The sequence below is a fragment of the Delphinus delphis genome, chromosome 20, assembly GCF_949987515.2.
Source record: "Delphinus delphis chromosome 20, mDelDel1.2, whole genome shotgun sequence".
Taxonomy (NCBI): Eukaryota; Metazoa; Chordata; class Mammalia; order Artiodactyla; family Delphinidae; genus Delphinus; species Delphinus delphis.
Window position 1 is genome coordinate 8570983 of NC_082702.1, and position 26097 is coordinate 8597079.

At 57.9% G+C, this 26097-nt stretch overlaps 1 protein-coding gene across 1 annotated transcript; it reads left to right on the forward strand.

Annotated features, from left to right (window-relative positions):
- Nucleotides 1–21: 21 nt before the first annotated feature.
- On the forward strand, nucleotides 22–26097 carry NAPA (NSF attachment protein alpha). The gene is made up of 11 exons (XM_060000913.1): nucleotides 22–256; nucleotides 10957–11036; nucleotides 14036–14152; nucleotides 19484–19530; nucleotides 20991–21068; nucleotides 21263–21318; nucleotides 21406–21490; nucleotides 22334–22438; nucleotides 23610–23678; nucleotides 24116–24166; nucleotides 25338–26097. The coding sequence occupies exons 1-11, from the start codon at nucleotides 159–161 to the stop codon at nucleotides 25437–25439; spliced, it is 888 nt and encodes a 295-aa protein (XP_059856896.1). The 5' UTR covers nucleotides 22–158; the 3' UTR covers nucleotides 25440–26097.

The following is a 26097-nucleotide window of genomic DNA, read 5'->3' on the forward strand; positions in this document are numbered from 1 at the left end:
AGTGCGAATCACGTGGTTCTGGGCCGCATTGAGGCGCGCGCCGGTGCGACGTCAACGCAGACCACTAAGCTGTCCTGACCTGTGTACCGCCGCCCGGCCGCAGCTGAGTCCTCCGAGGGCCCGGGTCGGGCGGTTTGTTGAGTACCTTTGCGGCCGCCATGGACAACTCCGGGAAGGAAGCGGAGGCGATGGCGCTGCTGGCCGAGGCGGAGCGCAAAGTGAAGAACTCACAGTCCTTCTTCTCGGGCCTCTTTGGGTAAGAACCGCGCCGAGGGGTCCGGCCGGGACCTAGACTGAGAGGACAGAGGAGTCATAGACTGGGGCGGCGATAGAGACGAAGGGCTCGAACCTAGAGGACGGGGTGGGGGCGGCTTGCGGGGTTACGTGACATGGTCTAAGGCAGCAGAGGTGACACCGGCCGAGGGCCAGGGTGCCCGGGTTGTGGCATTGGCAGAATAGTTTGAGGAGAGTCTGTCCCAGATGGTAGAAGGACCCTGGGCTGAGGACACCCAGGCCGAGGCGACACCATCTGGAGGCAGGAAGGGGACCCAGGTTGAAGATGGGCCAAGGGGCTGGTGGAGAACCTGGGCCGAGGGAGTATGGTCTCAGGCCTTGAAGGGGACCTGGCCTGCCGGGACTGAGGGAACCTGGGAGGGCAACCAGGTCAAGAAGCCTTTTGGAGCTCTAGGAGAACCTATTTGAAGGATCCCAGACGGGCGTCTTGGGTCCCTGGAACTGAGGACCCCTGCCCGAGGGCTTCACCTTTCCAAGGCCTGGGGCGGTGGATTTGTGTGAACGCAGGCTCAGGGCGCAGGGCTAAGGTGATCCTGGGATGATGAGCCCAAGTCTGAGATGTGTGAGGTGTCTGGGATGGGTATGGCCTTGGTCACGGCTGAGTAGTGTAAGGGGACCTGACACCCTGAGATCTGAGCAGAGGAATCCCTGGGGTGATGGAGTTACGGCTTCTGAAGAAGCCTGGACTGGGAGGCTGGAGACTAAGGTGGGGTGAGGCTTGATTTAGGAACTGGAGGGTTAAAAGGGAGAGATGAGGGAGATGAGTAAACCAAAAGGGGCCGAAGGCCTGCTGTGTGATCCTTGAGTAAGGATTGGGTGGGCATTGTGAGTAGGATGAGAGTGGCGTGCCCAGGATACCGCTGAAGGGGTCTGGGAGACAGAACCAACACCTGCAGTGCGGCAGACATTTCACATAAAGTTCATGTTGGCTCGTAAAAGTTGTTTGGCTGGCCATCCTTTGAGGCATTTTAGTGGCTTAGGAGTGTCAACAGCCATTTCCTGACCTTGGGTAAGCTGTTTAATTTCCCTGTTACAGGGGAGCTTAGTGAAATCTATCTCAGGGTTGTTCCTAGTATAGAATAAGAATGCAAGTAAAGTGCTTAGAATTGCGCCTGGGACGTGGTTATCATTCTGAGAGTGCTAGCTACCATTAGTGTTACTTCCAGGAAGGAAACAGGTGTGGAGCCTGTACGGGGCTGGTGGGGATCAAGGTAGGGGTCTGATGGGAGAAGTGGGGATGGGGGGGTCAGAGCAGGGAGAAACGGTGTGATGAGAGAGGAGATGAAAGAGGTTGGGAACGGAACTCCGGGCCATGGAGATTTAATAGGGTGAGGGGAGGGGGCTTGAGGCCCCGGGTGGAGGGAGAAGAAGGCCGCGGAGGACTGAGGAGCGTTGTGTTGCTCATCGGCCTGGGAGGAGAGCTGCAGTAGGCCGGGTGAGTTCGTAGTGAGTTAGGAAGAACTGTGAGGAGGGGGCCTCATGGAGCCTGGCAGCAGAGACAGGCAGAGGTTGGGGAGGGCTGTGAGGCTGGGAGAGTCATCCAGAAGGCTGGGGAAGGGGCTTGCGGGGAGGACCAGGGATTGGGAGACATGGTGTTAGGAGGTTGGTAAGAAATGAAGTGGGGGAGGGTTCTTTCCAGGAAAGGAGATGGGAGCCGCTCGTTGTTATTTGAGGGTGGATTATGTTTAGTGAAAGAACTTGAGTAACCTGGCTGAGAATTGCCTGGTGTGGAGAAACATCCGGGGCTGATGGCCTGTATTGATTAGGTGAGAAATGTTTTATTTTGGAGGCTAAGAGTGGGGAGAGGGTATGTGTGTTTCTGCTTCCTTCACAAGGGGAGAAATAAAAGTGCAGTGTTCTGGGGTGGGGCTAAGAGCTCAGTTTTCGGTAATGGTTTTCCTGGGTGGCTTTTGGTGTCTGGTCCCTTTGGACTGGGGGTTAGTGTACTGTTGGGCCGTGCTTGGAGGGAGCAGCTGAGTGAGACCCTGAAACACCTGCCACCTGGTTGGGAAGGCAAGATGAACGCTTGCTAAAACACTAGTAAAGCAAAATTGTCAAATGTGACTAAGGGCTAGATTCTGTCGTTTGTGGGAGGTTCCTGACCTGAGAGGAAGCTGCATGAGCTGAAGGAAGGTTCTGGTGAGGTGTGAGCTGGGCCCCAAGGAACCCTAGGTCATGCTAAGGGAGTGGGGGCTGGGGAAGGTGTTCTAGGCAGAGGGAATTGTGTGAACAGAGGTCTAGTGTGAGGGGAGGTTCTGCCCGAAATGATGGGGAACCAAGATCTAAATGGAACAGGGATGGCTCCCCAGAGGAGAGACCTCCATCTGGGAGGATGAACAGGAGTTCCAGGGGTACCCTCTGGCGGGGGAGCACTGCTTCAGGCAGAGGATACAGTTTGAGCAAGGCCCAGATGAAGGTTTAATGCAGGGGCTTCCGTGTTAGCCCATAAACGTAGAATGGGCAGAAGGGGGTGAGACTGAACAAGAACCAGGCCCAGTCCTGGAGGGTCTTCTGACAAAGGGCTTGGATTTGAGGAGGTGTTGGAGAGTATTGAGGATTTTAATGGGGGCCTGTCTTAGCCTGTTCAGGCTGCTGTAACAAAATACCATAGGCTCGGTGGCTGACAACCAACAGAAATTTATTTCTCATGGTTCTGGAGGCTGAGAAGTTCAAGATTATGGTGCTGACAGATTTGGTGTCTGATGAAGACCTGCTTCCTCATAGACAGCTATTGTTTCACTGTGTTCTCACATTGTGGAAAGGGCGGTGGGAGGGGTGAACTAGTTCTCTGGGGTCTCTTTAATAAGGGCACTAATCCCAATCATGAGGGCTCCACCCTCATGACCTAATCTCCTCACAAAGGCCCCATCTCCTCATACCATCACCTTGGAGGTTAAGGTTTCAACACATGAATTTTGGTGGGGGACCCAAGCATTCAATCCATAGTAGGGCCAGTGCTGGAGGGTTCCCATTTGCCTTGTAGAAAGGACTGCAGCAGCTGGTGTTGGGGAGAGTGAAGACGGTGACAGTAATAATAGCTGATAACGTTTATTAAGTGCTCACTCTGAGTCTGAGTCCGGCCTGGGCCAGGCGCTTTACCTGTGTCCTCACATGTAGTCCTCACGACATCCCCGTGGAGGTGGACAAATGGGGGCTTAGAGATATTGGTATATTTGCCCAGTCCTCTGGTGAGTGGGAGATCGTGTTCACACACTGTCCTGTCTGATCCCAAAGCCCTCTTGCTGCCACACAAAGTTTGTCCTTGATGCTCGGGCCCATTTCAGGGCACTCCGTTTAGGGAGGATGTTGGCTAACTAGGCGTCTTAGGGAGCTTTCCTTCCTCTGATTCCCCCATCTTCCCCACCCACGTGACAGTTTTCTCCAAACATCTGAAAGAAAGAGCAGGTGCATTCATCCCAGACCCTTCAGCTCCAAGAGCGGTTGCCATGGTGCAAGGCTAGCGCACAGGACAGGGATGCAGACAGAGACCGAGACCCCCCTGACCAAAGCCTGTCTGCCGGAGGGGCCAGCCCGAGAGGACTTGCCTCATGGGCGGGAACCACTCCTGACACCTTCCCTCTGGAACCGGGGTTGCTGGGGTTCAGCGTTTCACAACCCGCTGTGGCTTCCGAGGACTGGAGCGGGGAGTGTCAGGGCTCAGCTTGTCCCTCTTGCTCCTCCTTCCCCTTTCAGGAACCTCAGCGATGACAGCAGCCCAAACTGAGAGGTCTCTGCTCATGTCAAAAGGGCCAAGGAGGGTTGCTCCCGCCTGGGATCGGGGGCAGCCCCGTCACCTTAGCTGTTAAGGCCTTCTTTGCTCTTCGTTGTTTCTGGGCTGCCAGACACTAGGGGGCTTTGGTGCACCAGCAGCCTGGGAGGGAGGCTGTACCAGCCGGCTCACAGATCCGAGCTGCTTCTGTACCTTCCCTCCCCTCCTCAGCTCCCCAGCCAGGGCTCAGGAGATGGGAGAGCAGCCCAGACTTCTGCTCTGGAAGCAGAAAGGTGGCGATTTCCCAAAGACGATGCAGTTGTGGAAAAGGAGAGGGGAGATGCAAGATGCGCTTTTTCTTCCTTCCTGCTGCCTGTCTCCCGAGGGATCCAGACTTCTCGCTGTACCCCTTTGGGATTGCGCAGATTCCAAACAGTGGTTCTGTTCCTGGTGCTTTTTCTCGTCCCTGACATCTCCCCGTGACCCCTTCCCCCAAATCCAAAATAAAAACTTCTTTCCACTCAGATACCAGTGTGTTTAGCTAAGTTTCTTCTTCTTTGAACTGAAGATCATAGTAATACCTACTTCGTAGGATTGTCCTAAGGAGAGAATGAGGTTATGCATGTGAAGCGCTGCGAGCATGGTGCCTGACCCTGGTGAGTGCTTATTAAGTGCTTACTATTATCAACAGTATTAGTATTGGGTATTGTGATTGGAAGTTGAGCCCGAGGCGCTGGAGAACTAGAGATAACGGGGTGCTTTCTGTGCACAGACAGCAGCCTGCAGATCAAATGTTGACACAGTTCCTGCTTGAACCGCTCTTGGGCACCAGCAACCCCTGGGAGCCCTGGAGGCTGGCTTTCCTGAGGCAGAGACTGCGGCCAAGGTCCTCTGGGTAGGTGTCCCCCATCCAGGACCCCCCTGGGCCCTTGGCTGAGGAGTGCCGGCTTCCAGACCACCCTCCACCTGCAGAGCACGCAGGACCCCAGGGTGCCGGTGAGCTGGGCACCGAGGTGACTCGCTGTCCCCTGCCAGCTGCCAAGATCCACAACTTCAAACGCAGCCTCTCTTGCCTGGGCTCAGAGTGGAGGCTTTCCTGAGGGGACACAAGGCTTCCAGGGGAGCCGGCTGTCATTTCCCTGCAGTCTGAGGGTTCTGCCTCTCTTGATGGATGGGACCCTGCTGTCTGCTCACACAGAGGTTTCGACACTCCTGTTTGGAGTGGGGCTACTGAGAGGCAAGGGTCTTTCCAAAACATCTTTTAAGAATAGGAACCATTGGGCGCTCTGGCTGGGATGAAGGAATCCTGTTGGGTTGCAGAGGGCATCCGTATAAGAACCATGGGAAGGCCTGCTGGGCTGTGTGGGAGGCGTGGCCGCTGCCTTTGAGCTCACGGGCAGGAGGGCGATGGCCCGGGAACCAGCCCCATCAGTGTGGTGTTCAGTGGGTGGGGTAGGTGGGAGGCCCCCGGCTCTGTGGAAGCCAGGGGAGGGGCGCCGCTTAGCTAATCTGGAGGTAAGGCGATGAAGCCCACACTGCGATGCGAAAGGAGAACATTTCCAGAAGCTGCTCTCTCCGCCAGCCTGAAGCGAGTGATGCTCTCGTTGGCTGAGCACCTGCTGTGTGGCAGGCGCTCTCCTGGCTGCTGCCTGCGGGGGCAGGGGGTGTTCCTTGTGCCTCCAGCAGGCCTGCCGGCTGTGGTGTCTTAGCCCCACTTACAGCTGAGGAAGCAGAGGCCGGGGCACCACGAGCCAGCACCGGAGCCCAGGCCTGCCTGACTGTGGTCCTCGATTTTTCCACCCACCCTGAGCGACTCTAGAATTCCCATTGCCGGGCGGCCGGCAGCCCTTGGGGTGTATTTCTCCTCCTTCATATAATAGCAGCTGTTTGAGCGCCTGCTCCGGGCCTCACTGTGCTGTGTGCCAGGTACTGCGCCTTCTCATCCTCACGAGACGCCTCCCAGGTCAGGCTCATTGTCTCTGTGTTACAGATAAAGAAACCAAGGCTCAGGGATCACTAGCCCAAGGCCACATAGCTAGCAAAGTGCCCAAGGCTGACCTCAGCCCAGGTCTCTCGGCCCCCAAGTGCATTCTCTCTCTCCCCATTGCCCGTCCAGGCATTTCACAGCTGGGCAGTTAGTGTGTAATACTGGATTCTTCCGTCGTTCCTGGGGCCCTTCGGGAGCTCGATGCACCGCAGAGCCAGAGGGGCAGCAAGGGGCTTAGCGCTCATGGGCGATGGAGGAGGAGAGGCCGAGAGATGCCCAGAGACCCCGCGGCTCTGGCTCTGCCAGCCCCGGTGCAGTCGGCAGGGGGGCGAGGCTGGGGGGGGCCGCTGCTCCCGGTGCCAGGGGCCTGTTTTCTGATGTACCTTCAGCCTGCCACTCCGTGAGGTGGGCTAGGGCTCAGCGGGGGGCTGGCTTAATGACTCCCTCGGGGCCTCGAGGCTGCTCAGGCTGGCTCCCGCTGAGAGCAGCATCTCCTCCTCAGATGAGGGAAACCTGAGCAGTGCTGGCTGTTTCATCGACCGACCGGAGAGGCCGGAGCAGGCAGGGAGCTTGTGCGCCCCCTCCTTTTCCAGAAGACTCTTGGACACAGGGAAGGAAGCTTCCTGGATCACAGGGTGAGCAAGAGGCAGGGCAGGTTCCCCGGCCCTGCCGCTTCCCGGCAGCATCGGCTTGGGCCAGCCCCTTCACCACTGTGAGCCCCAGCTTCCTCCTCTGTAAGCCAGGGTCATACCTAGAGGGTGACTGTGAGGTTCTCTGTACTGCTTCAGGTGGCACCTGGCAGGCCACTGTAATGAGTCGTGAGGATGCACAGCAAAGGAGAGGAGGTCGGGGCCGGACCGGCCCTTGGGTCCATTCTTCCCGGGGACCTTCAGGCTGAGGAGGGGGCTGAGGGCAGGTGTCTATGGCGCCGCAGAAGGACAGGGGTTTAGGGAGTGTCGGGGACCTAACATGGGAGTTACTCCACCTGCCTTGCCTTCTGAGGCCCTCAGGAGACTGCAGGTTGGGTGGGTGGCTTGTTTCTGGGAGCCGGGAAGTGCCCAGGGGATGGAGAAAGGAAGGAGGGAGGCTGAGACTCTGCCCTGCGGACCCCCTGGCCCGGGTCCCACCGGGCTATCTGTGCATGCCTGGCACCGCCCCCTTCCCTCCATATGGCAGCCACTGGAGGATGGTGGCTGTGCCTGGGAGACCTGAGACTGCTTCCTCCGCCTTGCGGAGGGGAGAAAGCAAAGCTGAGTGGGGTAATTATAGACAGCCCTGCACCAGCCCGGCCCAAACCAGTTCCCTCTATTCCCAGTGTGGCTCAGAGCTGTGTGATGGGAAGGACGGAGCAGAGGCAGCTTGGGGGGATCGGTGGAGGGAGGGACAGTCAGCTGTCACAGGCACTGCCACCTGGGCTCTTGAGAAGATGCAGGGCCAGCTAGCCCCTCTGGCCCTTGTGCAGGGGTCCGAGGGAGGCCTGGTTTCTTTCCCTCAGCGAGTTTGTGGGTTTTGTCGGGGAGGCCACTCTTAGATAAGTGACCTGAAGTGACCTGACCAAGGAGAGAAATCCTGTAGTAAACAATGCAGGTGTATCACATGCAGAGACAGCTTGGAAAAGCAGAGGAGCTGGGCTCTTCTTCCTTCTGCCCGTTCTTTCCTTGCAGAACGCTCCTTATTATAGGGCCTAAACCCTTGTCCTTGCTTCCAGCATGGGGTCCCCCGTCCACCTCTCCAGCCTCAATGCCTGCCACTCCCTGGACCATAGCCATCCTGGTCCCCTTCTCTTCCTTGAACTAGCCAAGTTTGTTTCTGTCTCAGGGCCTTTGCACGTGCTGTGACTGCTGCCTAGAATGTGCTTCCCGCTTCACATGGATGGCTCCTTCGTCATCTCTGGGGACTAAGCTTAAATCTCACATAGTCACAGCAGCTTGCCCTGACCTGCCCATTCAGAGAAGCCCCTCATCCCCCGGTCCCTCTGCAGTTGTCTTGCTGATGTCCTGTTCACTGAGGGTCAGGCCCTTCTCCTTTGTTTGCTACTGTTACCTGCAGTGCTTGGCACATAATAAATGCTCAGATATTTGCTCCCCAGTTGAATAAATGGCTATGTGAATGGTTTCTCAGGATTCGCCAGGGACCCGAGCCATATTACTTTCCCCTTTGATGACTCCACTTCCATCTCTAAAGCAAGAGGCTAGAGCTCCAGAGATTCTCCTGTCATCGCCTGGTCATGGGAGTGGCCAGGACCCAAGCTTTGAGGGGAAGGAGAAGGCAGGCCTGGAGGCCTGAGGAGATGTTAATCCCTCTGGCTTTTCCACCCGCAGTTAGAATCAGTGAGCCAGCACGGGGTTGGCCCAGCTTAGTCTGGGATCATAGAATTTCAGCCCAGCAGCTGACAGGCCTTGTGTTCTGAGTCTGCCCCGTCCCACTGAGCTGCGACAAGCCAGCTGGGGCTGACTCTGCTCATTGTTATCACCGGGCTTTGGGCCTCTCCGTGGTGGGACGGGCCATTTCTGCTCCTCCGGGAACCTGAGCTTTTTCAGAGAATGTCTGGGTCTGGAGAGGACTTAATTGCACCCACAAGGAAGGGAAGGATGCGCTAGGGGACCCATGGGGTGGGCAGATCTGGGGTTCGGCCTGTGAGTGCACCTGACTCCTTTCAGAGAACCTTCCAGAGAAGATCCCCCAGGGGGTTTTGTAGCCTGGCCCCCAGGGACCCTTCTGAAATCTCTTCTGCCCAAAACTTGTGAAAGTTCCTCACCTCTCCAGGGCCGGGAGTGGGTTCACTCCAAATAGGGGCCCCAGGCCCAAGGCGTCTAGTGCAGCTGTGGTGGGAAGATGGGGGAACCCAGCAGGGTGGAGTGTGGGAGGTGTGTGTCACCACATCCCTCAGGGCTGCTTTCTGGGGACAGCAGAGGGTGCGTGCAGTGTCAGCACAGCCCCAGAAGGCAGAGGGGAGACTTTTCATCTAAAGCAGCTTACCTGGTGCGATTTGGATTCAGGAAGCCAGGATTCCAGTCCCAGCCACCCTGCCAGCCCGCCCTGGGGGTATTGCCTTCCGATGTTACCTGACATGGGACAAGTCACTGGTGGCTGCTTCCCAAGAGGTCAGTCTAGGTCAGCTTTTTCCCTCCCAGATTCGCCTGATCATCTGAATCATCTGAGGCCATTGTTACAGATCTTGATGGCAGGCCCCACCCAGACCTGCTGAGTGAGATCTCCAGGGAGGGTGACTCCGGGGCTCTGGTTTGATTATTATAACAAACATCTGATGTGCATCCAAAGCATGGGCACGCTGGCCCTGCCTCACCAGCAGTGCAGAGGGCAGGGGTGCTCCCCATACTGCGTCCAGAATTATGTCGGAGGCCCTCACCCTCTGTGGCTGGTGTCGGCAAGGTTCCAGGGCCAGTTGACACAGCGCTGAGGGCTAGGACAGTGAAGATGATGTATTTGTGTGGCTTTATTTTTTTTGTGGGGGGGGTGGCCGGTGGGCAGCCTCACAGCTTGTGGGATCTTAGTTCCCCAACCTGGGTTGAACCTGGGCCCCGGCAGTGAAAGCGCCGAGTCCTAACCACTGGACCACCAGGGAATTCCCATTACTTTGCCATTTTAAATAATCTTGTGCTGAACATCCTTGTAGCTTCTCTGCTTAGTTTCTTTGTTTTTTCTTTCTTTTTTTTTTTTTAGTTTATTTATATATTTTTATTTTTGGCCGCGTTGGGTCTTCGTTGATGCGCGTGGGCTTCTCTTTGTTGCAGAGCACAGGCTCTAGGTGTGCAGGCTCAGTAGTTGTGGCACACGGGCTTAGTTGCTCCGCGGCATGTGGGATCTTCCCGGACCAGGGCTCGAACCTGTGTCCCCTGCATTGGCAGGCGGATTCTTAACCACTGTGCCACCAGGGAAGTCCCTCTGCTTAGTTTCTTAGGATAAATTGCTAGGAATGTAATTCATTGCTGGATCACAGAACCCAACGTAAATGCTAATATTTAAAATATATACATATCTTTTTTCTCGAATAGGAAATATGCAGACGATTTTAAAATCCAGACAGTCCTAGCGAGGGATATGAGTCTGTCTCCCACACCTGGCACCCAGTCCTACAGACCCCACCTTAGAGAAGAATACTCTATTTTTTGTGTGTGTATTTTTCCAAAAATCTTCTATGTTTACATGTATGTTTCTGTTTTCACCCTCTTTTTCTGTTTTGTTTTAACACAAATGGGAACTTTCGGTGTACATATTTAAAAACAGTATTTCTTTATATGTCTGTATCATTATATATCTGCCTAGTCGTGAATTGGCAGCAACACGCTTTTAGGGTTGAGACGTCTTCATTGGACAGCTGCAGTGTGCAAGGGACAGGGTTAGGGCATTGAGGAAAGGACAAGGTGTCCAAGGATGGACTCTTCCCCCAGAATGCTTTGCAGTCTCATGGGGAAAAGGGATTTGCAGAGAGCCTGGGATCCAGTGGTCAGCACTGAGCATCTGAGCAGAAAGTGGAGGAGACTGTCAGAGGCAGGGCTCCTGGGGGTGGTTGGGAAGGGCCCCCCCCCCCACAATGAGGGTCCAGCCCAGACCTGCCCAGCGAGGGCCTAGCCAGCCTTTGCATGGGGGCTGGGGGCCACCAGCTCCATCTCCCTTGAGCCCGGGCAGAGGCCTGAGCTGTAGCTGGACTTGGGAAGCTGGCTTCACGGGGACATGCTGGGGTGGGGCCACCATCCAGCGGGCGATGTTAAGGACACATCTCCACTGTCGCTGGGGCAGAAGGCTTGCTTTTTCCTTCTCTGGGGGGGCCTCACTGTGCAGCATGTGGGATCTTAGTTCCCTGACCAGGGATCGAACCAGTGCCCCCTGTATTGGAAGCTCAGTCTTAGTGAACCGCCAGACCCCCAGGGAAGCCCTGGCTTGCTTTCTCTTTGATACCAGATCAGATCTTTCTCTTACCTGTTTTTCCTTTCCCTTTTCCCAGAGGCTCATCCAAAATAGAGGAAGCATGTGAAATCTACGCCAGAGCAGCAAACATGTTCAAGATGGCCAAAAACTGGAGTGGTATGTGATCCCTGCTAGAGCGCCTCCATGGCTCTTTCTCCTCTTTCCCCTCAGCTTCCAGTCCCAGAGGCCTGGCTGAGGCCTCAGCCTTGCAGCTCCCCCACCAATGCCATCTCCAGCTTTACAAATCCACTGGCCTGCCATCTGGTCATTCCGAGCCCACTGGGTTATTTTACAACCAGGGCCTTGGAATGAGAACTTAGAGGATAAGGATAAATAGATTATTGAATTCAGATAGACCCATGTAGATTATGAGCTCTTTGAGGGGTTTCTCCTTAAATTCAGAATTTCAGGTTTCCAACAAGGACCTACTACTATATAGCACAGGGAACTGTATTCAATATCTTGTAATAACCTATAATGGAAAAGAATGGGAAAAAAGAATATATATATATGTAAAATTGAATCACTGTGCTGTACACCTGAAACTAACACAATATTGTAAATCACCTATACTTCTACTAAAAAAAAAGAAAGAAAGAATCTCAAGTTTCCGTGGAAGCAGTTCCCTAATACTTCCATCAGAGTCTGAATTCTGGGCTGGGGATGATTCAAGTGGTTCCGATAATAACATTAATCATGGCTCCATTTATTGAGCACTCTCCTAAGCACCAAGCTTGCATTATTTAACTGAATCATCACAGCAACACCATGAGCGTCAGTACCATTAACATCCCCATTTCACAGATTTGGAAACTGAGGCTTGGCCCAGCCCTTTGCCCAACACGCCACGACTAGTGAGTGACTGAAGCAGAATTCAGAAACCAGAACTCTGACTCTGGAGCTGGAGGGCTCAACCTGCCCCATGTGGCTTCCTGACCTTTGGAGCCAGAGTGACTTGGATCTGTGTCACAGCTCAGGCTGGCCACGTGACCCCAGGGAGGTTACCTGGCCTCTCCAAAACTGTTTCCTCCTTAGCATGGCAACAGGGAAAGGAACGGTCCTGACCCTGCGGGGCTGTCATGTGGGTTCATTGAGATCAGTCGTCCCCACGCAGAGCAGTCAGCCCAGCACAGTGGCAGCTGCGAGCTCCATTTCCCACTCCTATTAGCAGCACCCCTCCCTCTAGAGTGGGAGGGGAAGCCCTTAGAGAACTCCAGTCAACAGACTGGCAGACTTCAGGAGCACTTACAAGGTCCCCAGCCATCTGTGTGCTCTCACTCCAGTTGGGGCAAGACACACATACACAGTATCATAGTATACTGGAAGGGCCTCTTCCCGGAAGAGGGCATCCCAGGTCACGTGCCTCCTGAGACTCTCACAGGCTGTGTTGGTGGGCGGAGTGGCCCTTCTGACTTGGCCAGGAGGGTTATGGTCAGACCCTGGCAAGGCTGGAGCTTGGGTGGCGTCCGCCAAGGAGAGGTGGGTGGGCAGGGAGGGGCTCTTTTTTCAATCTTTTGGCCACACGGTGCGGTATGCGGGATCTCAGTTCCCAGACCAGGGATTGAACCTGTGCCCCCTGCAGTGGAAGCTCAGAGTCTTAACCACTGGACCGCCAGGGAAGTCCAGGGAGGAGCTCCTGGAGGTCCAAGGGGCCAAAGATCTGTTTGGGAGCTACCTGCAGGCCTGGAAGAGAGGTTCAAAAAGCCAGCGCTCGAGCCCTTTGGGGGCTGACTTCATAACATGGCTTCAGACATCAGCAAGATTGGATCAAGAATATCAAGCAAAGACAGTGTTGAAACCCAGGGAGGAACTTTCCGACTACAAAGGAAACGAAACCTGGGATGGGGCTGTGAAGGCGGGGTGTGGAGGCACAGGGCAGAATGGACTGTCGTTTTCTGAGAATATTTTTGGTGTCCTGAAAATTAGAAGAGCTTTTTCCTAAGCTTTTATAGCATGTATTATGCCTAGAGCCAGATCCTATGTGTATTTTTATATGCTCCTAAGGTAACAATACCATTAGAGAAAGAATATTTCTTTTTCAATCGCATAGATGGTGCTTCTCTCCTAAAATTTGTCACCTCCCTCCTTCCCCCAAATATTCAAACAAAAGTCTTAGGCCTTTTTTTTTTTTTTAACTTTTCCCCCAATGATACTACTTCTCTGGAAATTCTGCACTCAAGTTTGGAGCCCTTAAAAACAAGAAAGAAATCATGCATAGTGAAAACCTGGGTGGCTTTGTCTAGCCTCCTGCTCTATAGGTACAGGATGGGGGCCAGGCCCTCTTGTCCTCTTCCAGCTCAGGAATTCTGTGATTCGGACTCAGCTGGAGGAGGACGAAGGGCAGGGGCCTCAGGACTGAGCTGGCATTGGCCATTGGAGCTCCCAGTTAGCACAGCCCCTACCCTTTGAGGAGAAGGGGTCCCGCTGTCTCCCACAAGTCAGATAGGTTAGGAGCCGGAGACGTGGGAACAGGATGGCTTGGGGCGCCTGGAAGGTGGCAGTTCGCAGCTGAGTACAGGACAGCCTGGGCTTCAGGTGTGGTCTCCGCCTCCCTGCACCCATGGGCATTGGTCCCCATGCTCTCAAGTTCGTGGCATCTCGTCCTGTTTCCCTTTCTGGACGTGAAGCCCCTGGGGGAGTGGACATTGTGAGGCCTCCTTGCCACTCAACCTGCCGCGACTCTGGACGAGGGACCGGCATGTGGACAGAGGCAGGGGAGCCGGAGAGTTAGATTGAAAGGGCTGGGGGCCGTGCGGGGAGAAGTCAGTCTTGGAAGGGGAGAAGCAGTGGGGGGTCTGGGGTAGCTGTATCCTGATTGCCACTCTCTTCCCCAGCACCCCCGAGCAGCCCCATCCCACGGTTCAGCCGGCACTCTGCCGGGGATGCTGTTTCCAGGCTTCCCTGGGCCGGGGGTGCGGGCAGCAGCTCTGGGGTCAGGAGGCCCGAGGTCGAGGCCCGAGGTCTAGGCCTGCACCTCGGCTCACCCTGGCCAGGCTCTTCCTCTCTCGGCGACTCTGCCTGCCCCTGGAGAGCTCGACCACCTCCCTGGGCCCTGTCTGAGCAACCTAAAACGTGGAGCACCCCCCTAAGACGGGGATCCCCCTTTTCTGTTCCAGCTGCCGGAAACGCCTTCTGCCAGGCAGCCCAGCTGCACCTGCAGCTCCAGAGCAAGCACGACGCGGCCACCTGCTTTGTGGACGCCGGCAACGCGTTCAAGAAAGCCGACCCCCAAGGTGAGGGCCTCTGTGGGCTGCTGGAGCTGGCAGCCCAGAGCGCCAGCTGAGCCCCAACCCAGAGGAGGCCTCAGGTTTCCGACCCAAGATAGTAGGCAATAGGCTGGCCCGGAGGCGCTGGCGCTCTAACTTCAGAATTGGCTCCCTTCCGGCTGGCGTTGGCATCGCGCTCCAAGCCTCCGCCTCCCCTTCTGCTCTGTGCCTGCAGCTGATCGCTCCCCTCCCCTCCTGGAGCCTGGGAGCATTTGGGAGTGGGAGTTACATTTCAGACCCACCGCATGCCAGGAGAGAGGAAAGTCTGTTCTGTTGTCAGAATTAACATGCGAGAGGGGGTGGGAGGGGGTTCAGAGACCAGCCAGGTAGGAGTTGCTGCCGAAAAAGGAGCGGAAATTATCCTAACCTGGCTTCCCTACCCCCTGGGGGGTGGGGATGGGGTCAGAGAGAACCGATCCCAAAGATGTAGCTGCAGAGAACAAGTTCCTTAAAATGAGAGCGTGCTGGGGACAGAAGCCCAGTTTGGGACTGACTCAGTGTGAGGAAACCGTTTTTGTCCCCCTGGGCTCATTCGGAAGTAGAAGCGCAACCCAGTGGGTACCAGACTTCTGGATTTCGTGGAGCTGGAATTTTATTTATTTTTTTTGTGGTACGCGGGCCTTTCACTGTTGTGGCCTCTCCTGTTGCGGAGCACAGGCTCCGGACGCACAGGCTCAGCGGCCATGGCTCACGGGCCCAGCTGCTCCACGGCATGTGGGATGTTCCCGGACGGGGGCACGAACCCATGTCCCCTGCATCGGCAGGCGGACTCTCAACCACTGTGCCACCAGGGAAGCCCGGAATTTTATTTTATTTTATTTTCATTTATTTATTTATTTATTTATTTCCCGCTTGCGTCTCCCCGGAATTTTATTTTTTAATCATGGTGCCAGACATTGGTTGCCAACTTTTAATTTTAACAAGCTCATTTTTTTTTTTTGCGGTACGCGGGCCTCTCACTGCTGTGGCCTCTCCCGTTGCGGAGCACAGGCTCCGGACGCGCAGGCTCAGCGGCCATGGCTCACGGGCCCAGCCGCTCCGCGGCACGTGGGATCTTCCCGGACTGGGGCGTGAACCCGTGTCCCCTGCATCGGCAGGTGGACTCTCAACCACTGCACCACCAGGGAAGCCCAACAATCTTATTTTTTTAAATGACCATCTACTATCACTATTCACTCATAAGAGAATGGGAAATATATGAATATTAATTTTTTTAAAAGAAAGGAGATGCATCACCTTGGGATAAAGGCCTATCCTTCCCAAGAAAGGGCAGTTGTCACCAGTGCCCAGGGGTCTCTCCAAGGATCTGTGAGCACTGGTTCACACACCAGCACTGGGGAATTGGTGGTGGATTCGTTATCGCCATCGGGACATCTAGTTCCCAGTGGAGGATTTGGCGTCTGTGTGGACCAAGTAGCTGTTCTCTGTTCCCAGACTTGACGGGTGGTTCCTGTGTAGCCGGGTGTCTCACACGTGTGAGCTCAGGCTCAGCAAGAACCGAGGGGAGGCCTTGTGACTGGGTAGGCCGCCGTCGCTCCGCACAAAGCTAAGTGCACCTGGCTGGCAGCGCTGGGCCACAGGGCCATGTGGTGATGTGATGATGACCCAGGGTGACCTTGGGTTTGTTTTCAGCTCAAATCACCCAGGGAAGTCTGTGCGTCCCCCGCAGAGGGCCCCCACCCCCAGCCTGCCTTCTCTCTGGGAAACTGGTCGACCTGCAGACGCTGCCCTAGCATCTGTGGCGTTCAGCTGCTGGTCCAAAGTGACTGGAAGGACTGATGTCTGGGGCGGGAGCTGAGGCCAGGCTTCATGGCATGTGCACAGCGCCACTTGCTCTTCGAACAAGCCCCTGTGCTTCCGGGGGACAGGCCCCACCTGGCACCGTGATGTCGCGTCCTTCCCCAGCTTTTGACCTGAGCCTTTTCAGCTAGCAGCAATGCTCTGCAGGGTGTGTGGGGGGTGCTAGGGCCCAGGTCTGGGGTGTGGCCCGGTGCCTAGCCTCTGGAAGCGTGGAGAGTGGCTGAGGCGTCGGTGGGAAGGCAGCAGTGGTTAGGTGTGGTGACGTGCCCATCTTGGGGCTCAGAGGCCAACTTGGTTTCTCTAGGGATCAGATCAGCGAGCCTGGTTCTCTGCCCTGGATGCTGAGGTGGGAAGGGGTGGATTTGGTGCTGGCGGTGGCTCTCAGGGAACAGGAGGCGCTGTGGCACAGGGGAGAGCCTAGTGTGGGCAGAGCCGGGAGCAGTGCCGGCTGGGGCTCCAGCTTTTGGTGCTGAGCCGGGAGCGGTGTTGGAGCAGCAGCGTCCCCGCACCACCGCGTCTCGACTGCCCACCCCAGTCAAGGAGGGTGGGGCTCACTGTGGTCTCTGAGGCCCGGGGGAGCCTGCTCCCCTGTGACCTCGGGGAGACACCTAATCTTTTGAGTCTCCATTTCCTGGTCTGGTAAAGCAGAGACCACACGTGAGATAAAGCACAGACGTGCCCAGCACAGCCCCTTGAGTGTGATAAACGTCCAGTAAGGGGCAGCCCTCGGCTCCCGTCAGATGGGAGCCTGGCCTGGACACCCCCTGCCTCCACCCCTCGCTGCTTGCCGTGTGAAGCAGAGCCGGAGGGCCCATGTGGATCACTGCCGCGTTTCCCCAAGCAGGTGGCCAGCTCCCCGGGGCCTCGCTGCTTGCCTCACCTGCCTCAGAGGCCTCGCCCTGTGTCAGCACTTCGTATGGGAGTCCTGGAAACGCCCCCCTCCCCACCACCGACAGGCAGCTGAGCCTGTGCCTGGGACTGCCAGGGTGGAAGGAAGCGATTAGGCGCCTGTCACTGCTCTCCCTCTGCGAGTCTGCCCTGAGTGTGGGCCGAGGGTGGCCTGCTGCCTCCTCGGTGGCTGAGGGCAGAGGGGGGAGGTGATGACCACAGCTGTCATTGGTTCTCAGCCACTGCCGGCTGCTATGGGTAGACCCAGGCCAGGGAGCTGGGCCCAGGGGTGCGTGTGTGCGCACACGTGCACCCAGGGCAGGGCAGTGGCCAGACCCCCACTTGCCCTCCCCCATGTGCTCCCCCAACCTCACTGCCAGCCTCACTGGGTACCTGCTGTGTACCAGACATGTGGCGTCCTCCTTCTACCCATTCTACTTCTTCGTGGGGTTCTGCGATTTGCCCCCTTGTACTGAGGAGACCTGTCTCCCTAAGCCAGCGCCTTCCCCTCTCTGGGCCTCAGCCCTCCCTGCCGACCTTCTGGGGCTGGATCACTCCCAGAGCCCCTTTCTGGCTCCCGGTTTCTGCAGGTGGCTGGTCGGGGGCAGGTGTGCCGGGGTGCGCGGGCTGTTCGCCCCCGGGGTCCTGGTGACCGGAGATAAGCTGGTTTAGCCAGTAAGTTAGCAGGTAATCCGCTAGTGCTCTGGCTGGGGTGGCAGCTGGCAGCCTGCCGCTTTCAGAGACAGCTGTCCTGGAGCGAGGGGACTCAACCTTGTGAATCCATGCTGCTGCCTGCGGGTAAGCCTTCTTCCCCTATTGCCACCGCAAGGGCCGTCTTGCTGACGACACTCCAGGCCAGTGCCAGCAGGCCCGGGGCGGCCGCTGCAGGGGAGCCTGTCCTGCCAGGGGAGCTTCCGGCCTCCCCCTCCAGGGCTGCTAACCTCACCCAGGCAACCTTTGCCACTCTGCCCGTAGGTGCCTGCTTGTGCTCCCCATCGTTCCAGGAGAGGGAGCCTGTGAGTCGCTTGCAGGGGGGACCTGCTGGCCGCATCCAGCCCCCTGGGTGGAGAATGGAGCAGGGTGGGGTGTGCACAGCTCCCGCACTGCAGCCCTACCCCTGGTTCCTTATCCTCCTTACCACTGGGTTGCCAGCTCGTCAGTTACTTCCAGAAATGCTCTGTCACAAAATCTGTGTGTGTGTTTTAAAGTAACACTGCTTCAGGTTGTATTTGTTTGTGGTGTTCTCTCCCTTTTCTCCTTCTCTGCCCCTTTTTGCTTCTTTCTCTCTTCCCTGCTGCCTCAGGCTTCCCCCATCAGCCTCAGAACCTTGACCCAGTGGTGTACGCTCTCTGAATATTTTAGGGGTCCCGAGGGGGCTTTCAGAATTGGACCCGACCTACCAATCCTCCCTCCCCCAGAGTAGTGCTCACAGACACCCCCTTTTGGCCTGTAAATTTGGGGAGGGCGCTTGTGGACTCCCTGAAGGGCCAGCCACAGGTCTGGGCCTAAGAGCCTCTGTTCACATGTCTCCCTGCGTGACGAAACCATTAGCCCCTTGAGAGCAGACACCGGGCCTGCAGTTTCTTTGCAGCATCTCAGCCCAGTGGGCCCTGCTGACTTTGGAGACCCCAGCGGCAGACCAGGGGGCTTACAAATGCTGGACTGTGGGGTGAATTTTCAACCTTGCCCCAGCTCAGAGCCCACCTGCTGTGGTCTGTCCAGGTTCTCTGTCCGTCTCCCTCCATCTCCCCCAACACCCTTTCCTCCTGAGATGCATTAAAATGGTGTTAAAAAAATATCCACCCGAGAGCTCATCTCTATCTGCTAGAAAATGCCACCCACTCATGCTTCCCTCTATCCTCCAAATAACTTGTCAAAAAAAAAAAAATGCCTTTCCCAAATTTAAAAACTTGCAAAAGGTGGTACAACAAAGGTACCCCAATTCTTCCTCCCAGGTGCCACCCCAGTGTGTGTGTTTTGTCGGTGAAACCTGTGGCTTGAGGAGCCAGCAGGCAGCAGTGCCAGGTGGAGAAGGGTGCAGAGGGCTCTGCTGCAGGGTGGGATGTGGGCAGAATAGTGGAGACCCCAACCGCAGGGGCCTCAGCATCACAGCACCCAGCCGCCTCCTGCCGCAGACGGAGGCCAGGGGATGCAGCTGGTTCAGGGTCCCACCGTGAAAGGGTGGCAGAGCCCAGGTGGGACCTGGCCGTTCCTCCGATGTCAGCCTTTGCCGCCTCTGCCGGCAGCTCATCCTCAAGGGCAGGGCCTTGGCAGGTCTGGCCCAAAACACCCACGGGAGTCTGGCCACCAGCTGGCTATGCCCTGTCCCAGGGGTTGCTGGGATGGTGGTGGCGTCGTGTTGGCCCGGGGGAGAGGGCAGCTGTATCAGCAGGGCTCCCCTGAAAGCATGTGCCCGGCAAGTCACAGCAGAATAAATTAGCCTGACCAGGTTTCCTGCATCTCGGGGATCCCCTCACCTTCCCTCCCTGCTCAGGTGCGTAGCCCTGGCCTCTCCCAGTGCAGCCCTGCACCTTCCTCCTCTCCTCGGCCTCTGCTGAAATGACTTCACCTTCTCATTTCTCCTCCCTGCCTTCCTTTTTCTCTCCCCAGAGGCCATTAACTGCTTGATGAGAGCAATTGAGATATACACAGACATGGTAAGGGTCACTGCGTGTCCTGTCCACCCCGTTCCAAGTCCTACCATATTGCCCCAGCCTCCCCCCTCCTCCTCCGGCCCTGAGAGCAGGTGGGAGACTGGCAGGGTGAGGGGTGTCACCGGAGCCGGGCTGGGCTGGCTGGGTCCTCACGCAGCTCCTCACCAGCCTGGCTCCTGGTGGCAGCTCCCAGCACGTCACAGGGGCTGGCGGCCCCTCCCCAGGTCCTGCCTCTGGCCCCCCACAGGCCGTCGTTGTCCTCACTCGTAGACGTCACTGCTGTTGGGGTCCTCGCGTATCCGGTGCGTTTCCCTTTACCCAGACACCCGCCGCCAGCGTCCCATTTGATTTGGGGAGGGTAGGCAGGGCCCAGAGTCAGCTCAGCCCCTGCCCTGCCCCAGGGAGCATCCCCATCGACAGATGAGGTCCAGAGAGGCGGCTGCTGGCCTGATGCCAGGGAGCCAGGACAGTGGACCAAAGCCAGGCCCTGGCTCCTGTCAACTCCACTTTTTGCCCCTTCGCACTCTACCTTTGTCAGACCCCTCCCTTGGGCAGGAGCGTGGGCCCTGCCTCCTGCCGGGTCCAGGGCCATGCTGTAGTAGTGTCGTTACAGCGGTGGTAGCGGCTGCCATGTATTGAAGCAGATGCTCTGAGCTGGGTGGTTTAGTCTCCCCTACAGCAGCCCCGTGAGGTGGGCACTGTTGTCATCCCGTTTGACAGTCAGGAAAGAGGGTCCCAGACAAGAGACGTGACTCGCTCAGGGCCCCACACCTACCAACAGGAGTCGCTGAGACCCAAAACTAGTCCTGGCTGAGCCCAGGGCCTTGCCCCTTCCTGCTACCCTCAGCAAGGAGGTAGCCATGGACCAGGCTCGTGTGTGAGTGGCGGGCCAGGCATCTGGACCCCCACCGGGTGGAGGCAGGTAGGAGGTGCTCAGCCCCTCTGGGAGCTGGAAGGCATCCTTGGGGAAAGCCCTGGGTGCCTGCAGGGGAAGCTGGAGCAGGGGTTGACCTGTGAGAAGGGCTGTGTGGCCACACGGGACAGGGAGGCCGGGAGGGAGGCTGTCTCTTAGGCAGCGGGGAGCCTGTACCAGGTGACTCTGGGTTGGTCCTTCCGCCTCTCTGGACCATCTGTCACATGCCTCCTTGGGCCAGAGCTTCTGGCAAGTCCCTGTGCAAACGTTACCTCGGTGTTGCTCCATCTGCCTGTGTCCCCTGGAGACTCTGTGGAGGGACATGCCCACTGTCACCCAGTCAGGGCAGCACTCGGACCCAGGCCGCTCATGCTAGAGCCTCCCTTTTAAGCCCCGTGCCCCTCTGTCTCTTGGGACCTTCTTCTGCACACCTCCCCTCCCAGGGGCGGCTGAGGATCCAGCTTCGGGGACCCGGAGGGGTGTGGTTGAGCTGGGACGGGGCACTCAGGACGCCCTTCGTCCTGAGGGCTCCTTCCCACGTCTCACCCAGGGCCGGTTCACCATCGCGGCCAAGCACCACATCTCCATTGCTGAGATCTACGAGACGGAGCTGGTGGACATCGAGAAGGTCAGTGGCAGGTGGGGCCAGGCCAGTGGCCGGGGAGGGCTGCCTAGGCCAGTCCTCTGAGACCAGGACAGGAGCACGGGGCACCGGCAGAGCCTGGGTAAAGGGCTCCGGTGAGTCCCGGGCCATATTGCGCCCAAAGGTGATGAAGCCTGCATTGGCCCCTCGCCCTCCCCCCACCGCCCATGTCTCCCCAGGCCATCGCCCACTATGAGCAGTCTGCAGACTACTACAAAGGCGAGGAGTCCAACAGGTACCCCTCCTGCCCGCCCCAGCCCCTCGGTGAGGGCCCCAGACCCTGCTACCACCCACCTCCCTCCCCTCTCTCTGCCCCATTCAGCTCTGCCAACAAGTGTCTGCTGAAGGTGGCTGGTTACGCGGCGCAGCTGGAGCAGTATCAGAAGGCCATTGACATCTACGAACAGGTGGGGGCAGGCGGGGCGGGCATGGCGCCCCATCCTGCCTGCCAGTGCCCCTCGTCCTGTCTCTCATCCTCTCCAGTGCCCTGCCCTCCCCCCCCCATTCTCTGCACTTCCCTCGGTCATCCCCACGCCCTCACCCTGTGCTCCACCTGGCTGAACACTCTCTCCACCCACGACCCCATGCGGTGTCACCGCCCTCTTCCTAGACGGGCCCTTCCCACACTCCTCACAGGGCGCTTCCCAGGCGGCCCCAGAGTGAGGCCAACTCTGAAGAACCAGAGTCAGGGAGAGAGTGGGAAGAGTTGCGAGGCCCGGGGTAGCCAGAGGCAGCTGAGGAGCCTGCTAGAAGGGGCCCGGGAGGGGGTGTCCCCTGGGTATGCAGGCTCCCCTCTGCTGGGCGGGGAGGACTGGGGTGGGGGGGGGGCCGGCCGCCCTGGTGGGCTCAGCCTGGCCAGGAGAAAGGCAGGCAGCTGGCCTCGGAGGAGAGCGGGGCGGGCGCCGCCTCTCATGTTCCCGCAGCCTGCCACCCCTCTGCCCACCGATGTGCCAGCCTCCTGTCGGGCCTGACAGCAGGGCCGCCTCTCCTTCCACCATCGCGGGCGCCTTGGGAAGCCCACGGACACCTGGCCTCAGCCCTGTGGCCACACCCCCACTCCCCATCATACCCTGGTCCTCGGTCACTCACAGACTGGTTGCTGACTTCCCCAGGGCCGGTCTCTCTTCTCCCTGCCCTCAGGGTCCTGGGTTAACAGGGCCCCACTGGGGAACAAACCCACTTCCCAGCTGGCCCCCAAGTGCCTGGCAGTGACCCTGGCCCTCTGGCTGCCCGCCTCCTCGTGCCTGCAGGTGGGGACCAATGCCATGGACAGCCCACTGCTCAAGTACAGCGCCAAGGACTACTTCTTCAAGGCGGCTCTCTGCCACTTCTGCATCGACATGCTCAACGCCAAGGTGAGCCCAGGCCCAGGGGCCCACCCAGAGCTTACCCCACCCCCCCACACACAGGGTGACTGCCCTTGGAGCACAGTGTCTGTCACTAGGCCGAGTCACCTCTTTCCCCTTCAGAGGGTAAGCCCCTCACTCACGTCTGGCCCCTGGCATTCGGCCTTTGAGCAGGAAATGCTTGTTTCTATCCCTGATTTCACTCGCTCAGTCCCTGTAGCCTTTGAGTTTCCAACTCCCGACTTGCTCAGTGCCAGGCTTTTTCTATTGTGGGAGCACTTTTTGAGTCCTTACCGCACCCCATGAGGTTGATACCATGGTTGCCCCATTTTACAGTTGAAGACACTGAGGCTGAAACCAGAGTCCCTTGTTCAAAGCACATGGCTAGTAAACTGCAGCCCCAGGATTCCAGATCTTTCTGACTCCCAGTGTCATGATTTGAACCAGAGCCTAAATGCCAGACCCGCTTGTTCTCAGGGCTTCTTAGCAAGAGAGGGGTCCGGGCTGGGTGAGGGGTTGGAGAATGGCCAGGGAGAGGAGCTGGGTTCTCCTGGCATCTGGGATTTCTTGGCGTCTCCAGCTGCCCCATCCTCAGCCACGTGGTGTGTCTGAGCCCCACCCTTGCTCCCTTTGCCGGCATCCGGCAGGGCAGGTGAGAGCTTGGGCTTTGGGGTCAGGCCAGTTCAGATCTCCAACACGTCCCCTGTGCCCTGAGGTCACTACCATCTCTGGATCTGTTTTCTACTTTCAAAATAGGGTCACCATCGTTCGACCCTCCCCGGGTCCTCGTGAGGGTTAAACGTGAGAAGTGCCCGGCGTCAGGCCTGACACATAGGATGGGCTGTTATGAGGCAGTACCAGGCAGCTGTTGCCATTGCCCCTACCCTGGGTGGATCGGGTGCAGGAGAGGCACTGAGCACCGGCCTGGGGAACCCTCCTCCCTCCCCCAGGCCCCCGCCGCCCCCCGTCCCCTGCAGCTGTCTCTGCAGCCAGGCTTGCACTGAGCTCAGCTCCGTGAAGCACAGAGCCCAGTGTCACTGGAGGCTGGGGGGTGGCGCAGACAGCTGACTCGGGGCCAGAGCGGCCCCCGATCCCCTCGGCTGCCGGGCCAGCTGCTCCGAGGGCCCTTCTTTATTAACTTGTCCCCTTCGACCTCCCCTCCACCCTCGCCGACACTCAGCTCGCTGTCCAGAAGTATGAGGAGCTATTCCCTGCGTTCTCCGACTCCCGGGAGTGCAAGCTGATGAAAGTGAGTGCCGGGGGCTCAGGCCAGCGCTTTCCTGCGTCTGCGCTTGGAGCGGGGCGTGTGGATGGGAGTCTGGAGGCTTGGCTCTGGTTAGCACGATCACCGAGATTTGTACAGTACTTTTCAAGGGTCTTTTGTTTCCCCCTCGTCTGCCATTTGGGTCACCAGTTTCTGGATGAGACAAGTAAAATTCAGTCAACGATGGAGCTGGGGGCAGAGCTGGGAGGCTGCGGGATCTCACACGCACACGGGCACGCGTGCACACGTGATGTTCTGTGTTAGTGATGCGGAGGGCAGGGCTGGAACACAGCCCCTTTCTTCCTGTCAGCATGGGAGTCCCCCGGACTTTCACTCACCCAGATAGTGTGCGTGTGAATCTCATCCAGGTCAGGCCTCAGGCCAGCCTGGGCCCCTGAGCCCCACCTGCCATTCTCTTGCAGAAATTGTTAGACGCCCACGAGGAACAGAACGTGGACAGCTACACCGAGGCGGTGAGTGGCTGGCAGGGGTGGCTGCCCTTGTCAGATGTGGTCCCATGAATTTCACTTTTTTTTTTTTTTTTTTTTTTTTTGCCGTACGCGGGCCTCTCACTGTTGTGGCCTCTCCCGTTGCGGAGCACAGGCTCCAGACGTGCAGGCTCAGTGGCCATGGCTCATGGGCCCAGCCTCTCCGCGGCATGTGGGATCTTCCCGGACCGGGGTACGAACCCGTGTCCCCTAGCATCGGCAGGTGGACTCTCGACCACTGCGCCACCAGGGAAGCCCAATTTCACCCGTTTTTATCTCCAGTCCCAGCCCCTGGCCATGAACTCCTTTCTCCAGTCGCTGCAGAATCCTCACAAGTAGCCCCAAGAGGTGCGGGGAGTGTTCTCCGCTTTTTAGAGATGATGGCACTGAGGCCTCTCGGGGCCAGAGCTGGGGTTGGAGCCCATATCTGTCTGCTCCTGAAGGCCAGGGTCTTTGCACCACTCAGAGTCCCCCTGGGTGAGCAGTTCAGGCTGTCTCACATCAGGCACTTCGGGTGGTCCTGGATGTGCAGGGAGGGAGGGAATGAGTCGCATCATTCCCTCTCCCCTCCCCGACAGCAGGAGGGAGGAGGAGCAAAGGGTGCCGGAGAGGCAGCATTGGGAGGGTCCCCCTTTCCAGCAGCTTCCCCGATAGAACCATCCCATGGAGATGTTTCTCCCTTTCCTTACCCTGTTCTGAGCTTTCTGGAACTCAGTTACATCCAGCTTAGGCCCACGTTATGTCTTCCAGACTGTATCTGTCAAGCATGTCTCTCCCTGGGTGCCCATCACCAATCGTAGGCCTCTGAATGATGACAGAGACGAAACTTGTCAGGTCCATCCCGCCGCTTCGTCATGTCTCCAGGCCTCAATTTCCCATCCGTAAAACAAGAAAACTGGACTTTTTTTTTCAACCATAAAATCTTTCTTCCCCCCAAGGGAAGCCTCACGCCCAGGCCAGTAAAGACACAGAAGGGAGCCGCCCCGGCTTGGGTCGGGGCCCACGCCTCCCCTTGCTCCTCCTCGGGGACTGAGGCTGACAGGGACACGCCTGGAGGCTCTTGGGAACAGAGACCATGGGCTAGGATTGGTGACAGGGCGGGAGCCAGGCGCGGGGTGGGCCGCCCCTCCTGACACCGGTCCCCCGGCGCACACAGGTGAAGGAGTACGACGCCATCTCCCGGCTGGACCAGTGGCTCACCACCATGCTGCTGCGCATCAAGAAGACGATCCAGGGCGACGAGGAGGACCTGCGCTAGGCCCGCCTGGCCCCCTGGCACCCATCTCCCTGCCCCGTCCGCTCTCCCCCAGCCTGGCCCTCCAGTGAGGATCGCGAAGAGCCCAGAGAGGTGGGGCCCGAGACGTTGGCTGCGAGACCTTCCCTCCTCCCCGCCAAGGAGTCTCGCAAGCCACGGCGCAGGCTCCGCACTGCTTCGGGGGCCCCTGAGGCTAGGCCCGCTGGCCAGACGGTCATACTCTGTTCCCGCCGCATCCCTTGCCCCCTGTCCCTTTATTTAAGCCCCCAGAGGTACCCTTCTCCCCCCCGACACGCAGAGTCATTGATGCAGACCTATTTGCTGTGGGTGCTGCCAGGGGTCAGGGTCAGCATCTGGCCCCCGATCTCCCAACCAGCTGAGTCGTGAGGTTGGTGTCTGTCTCTCTACCTTTGTCCCCCAGCCGAGCTCTGAGCCCACGTAGCCGCCGTGATTTGCTGTCACTGCTGGGGGTGGGTTCCTCCCCCAGCCAGCACGGGAGCCTCCCAGCCTCCTGCAGCCCTCACCTCTCAGGGTAGTCCCAGGCCCTGGAGCTCCGAGGGTCATCCCCATGCCCACCCCTCCATCTCCACCCTGCGCTTCGAGGTGTTGTTGGTGGGAAGCTGCAGCTGCCTGAGGAAGGAAATAAAAGACAACACTTGTG

What these genes read in the sequence shown, in the direction of transcription:
- NAPA (XM_060000913.1), top strand. Translation starts at nt 159, where the DNA reads ATGGACAACTCCGGGAAGGAAGCGGAGGCGATGGCGCTGCTGGCCGAG. An exon ending in TTGAGATATACACAGACATG is followed by an intron (nt 19,531 to 20,990) that starts GTAAGGGTCACT and finishes CGTCTCACCCAG; the next exon opens with GGCCGGTTCACCATCGCGGC. An exon ending in AAAGGCGAGGAGTCCAACAG is followed by an intron (nt 21,319 to 21,405) that starts GTACCCCTCCTG and finishes TGCCCCATTCAG; the next exon opens with CTCTGCCAACAAGTGTCTGC.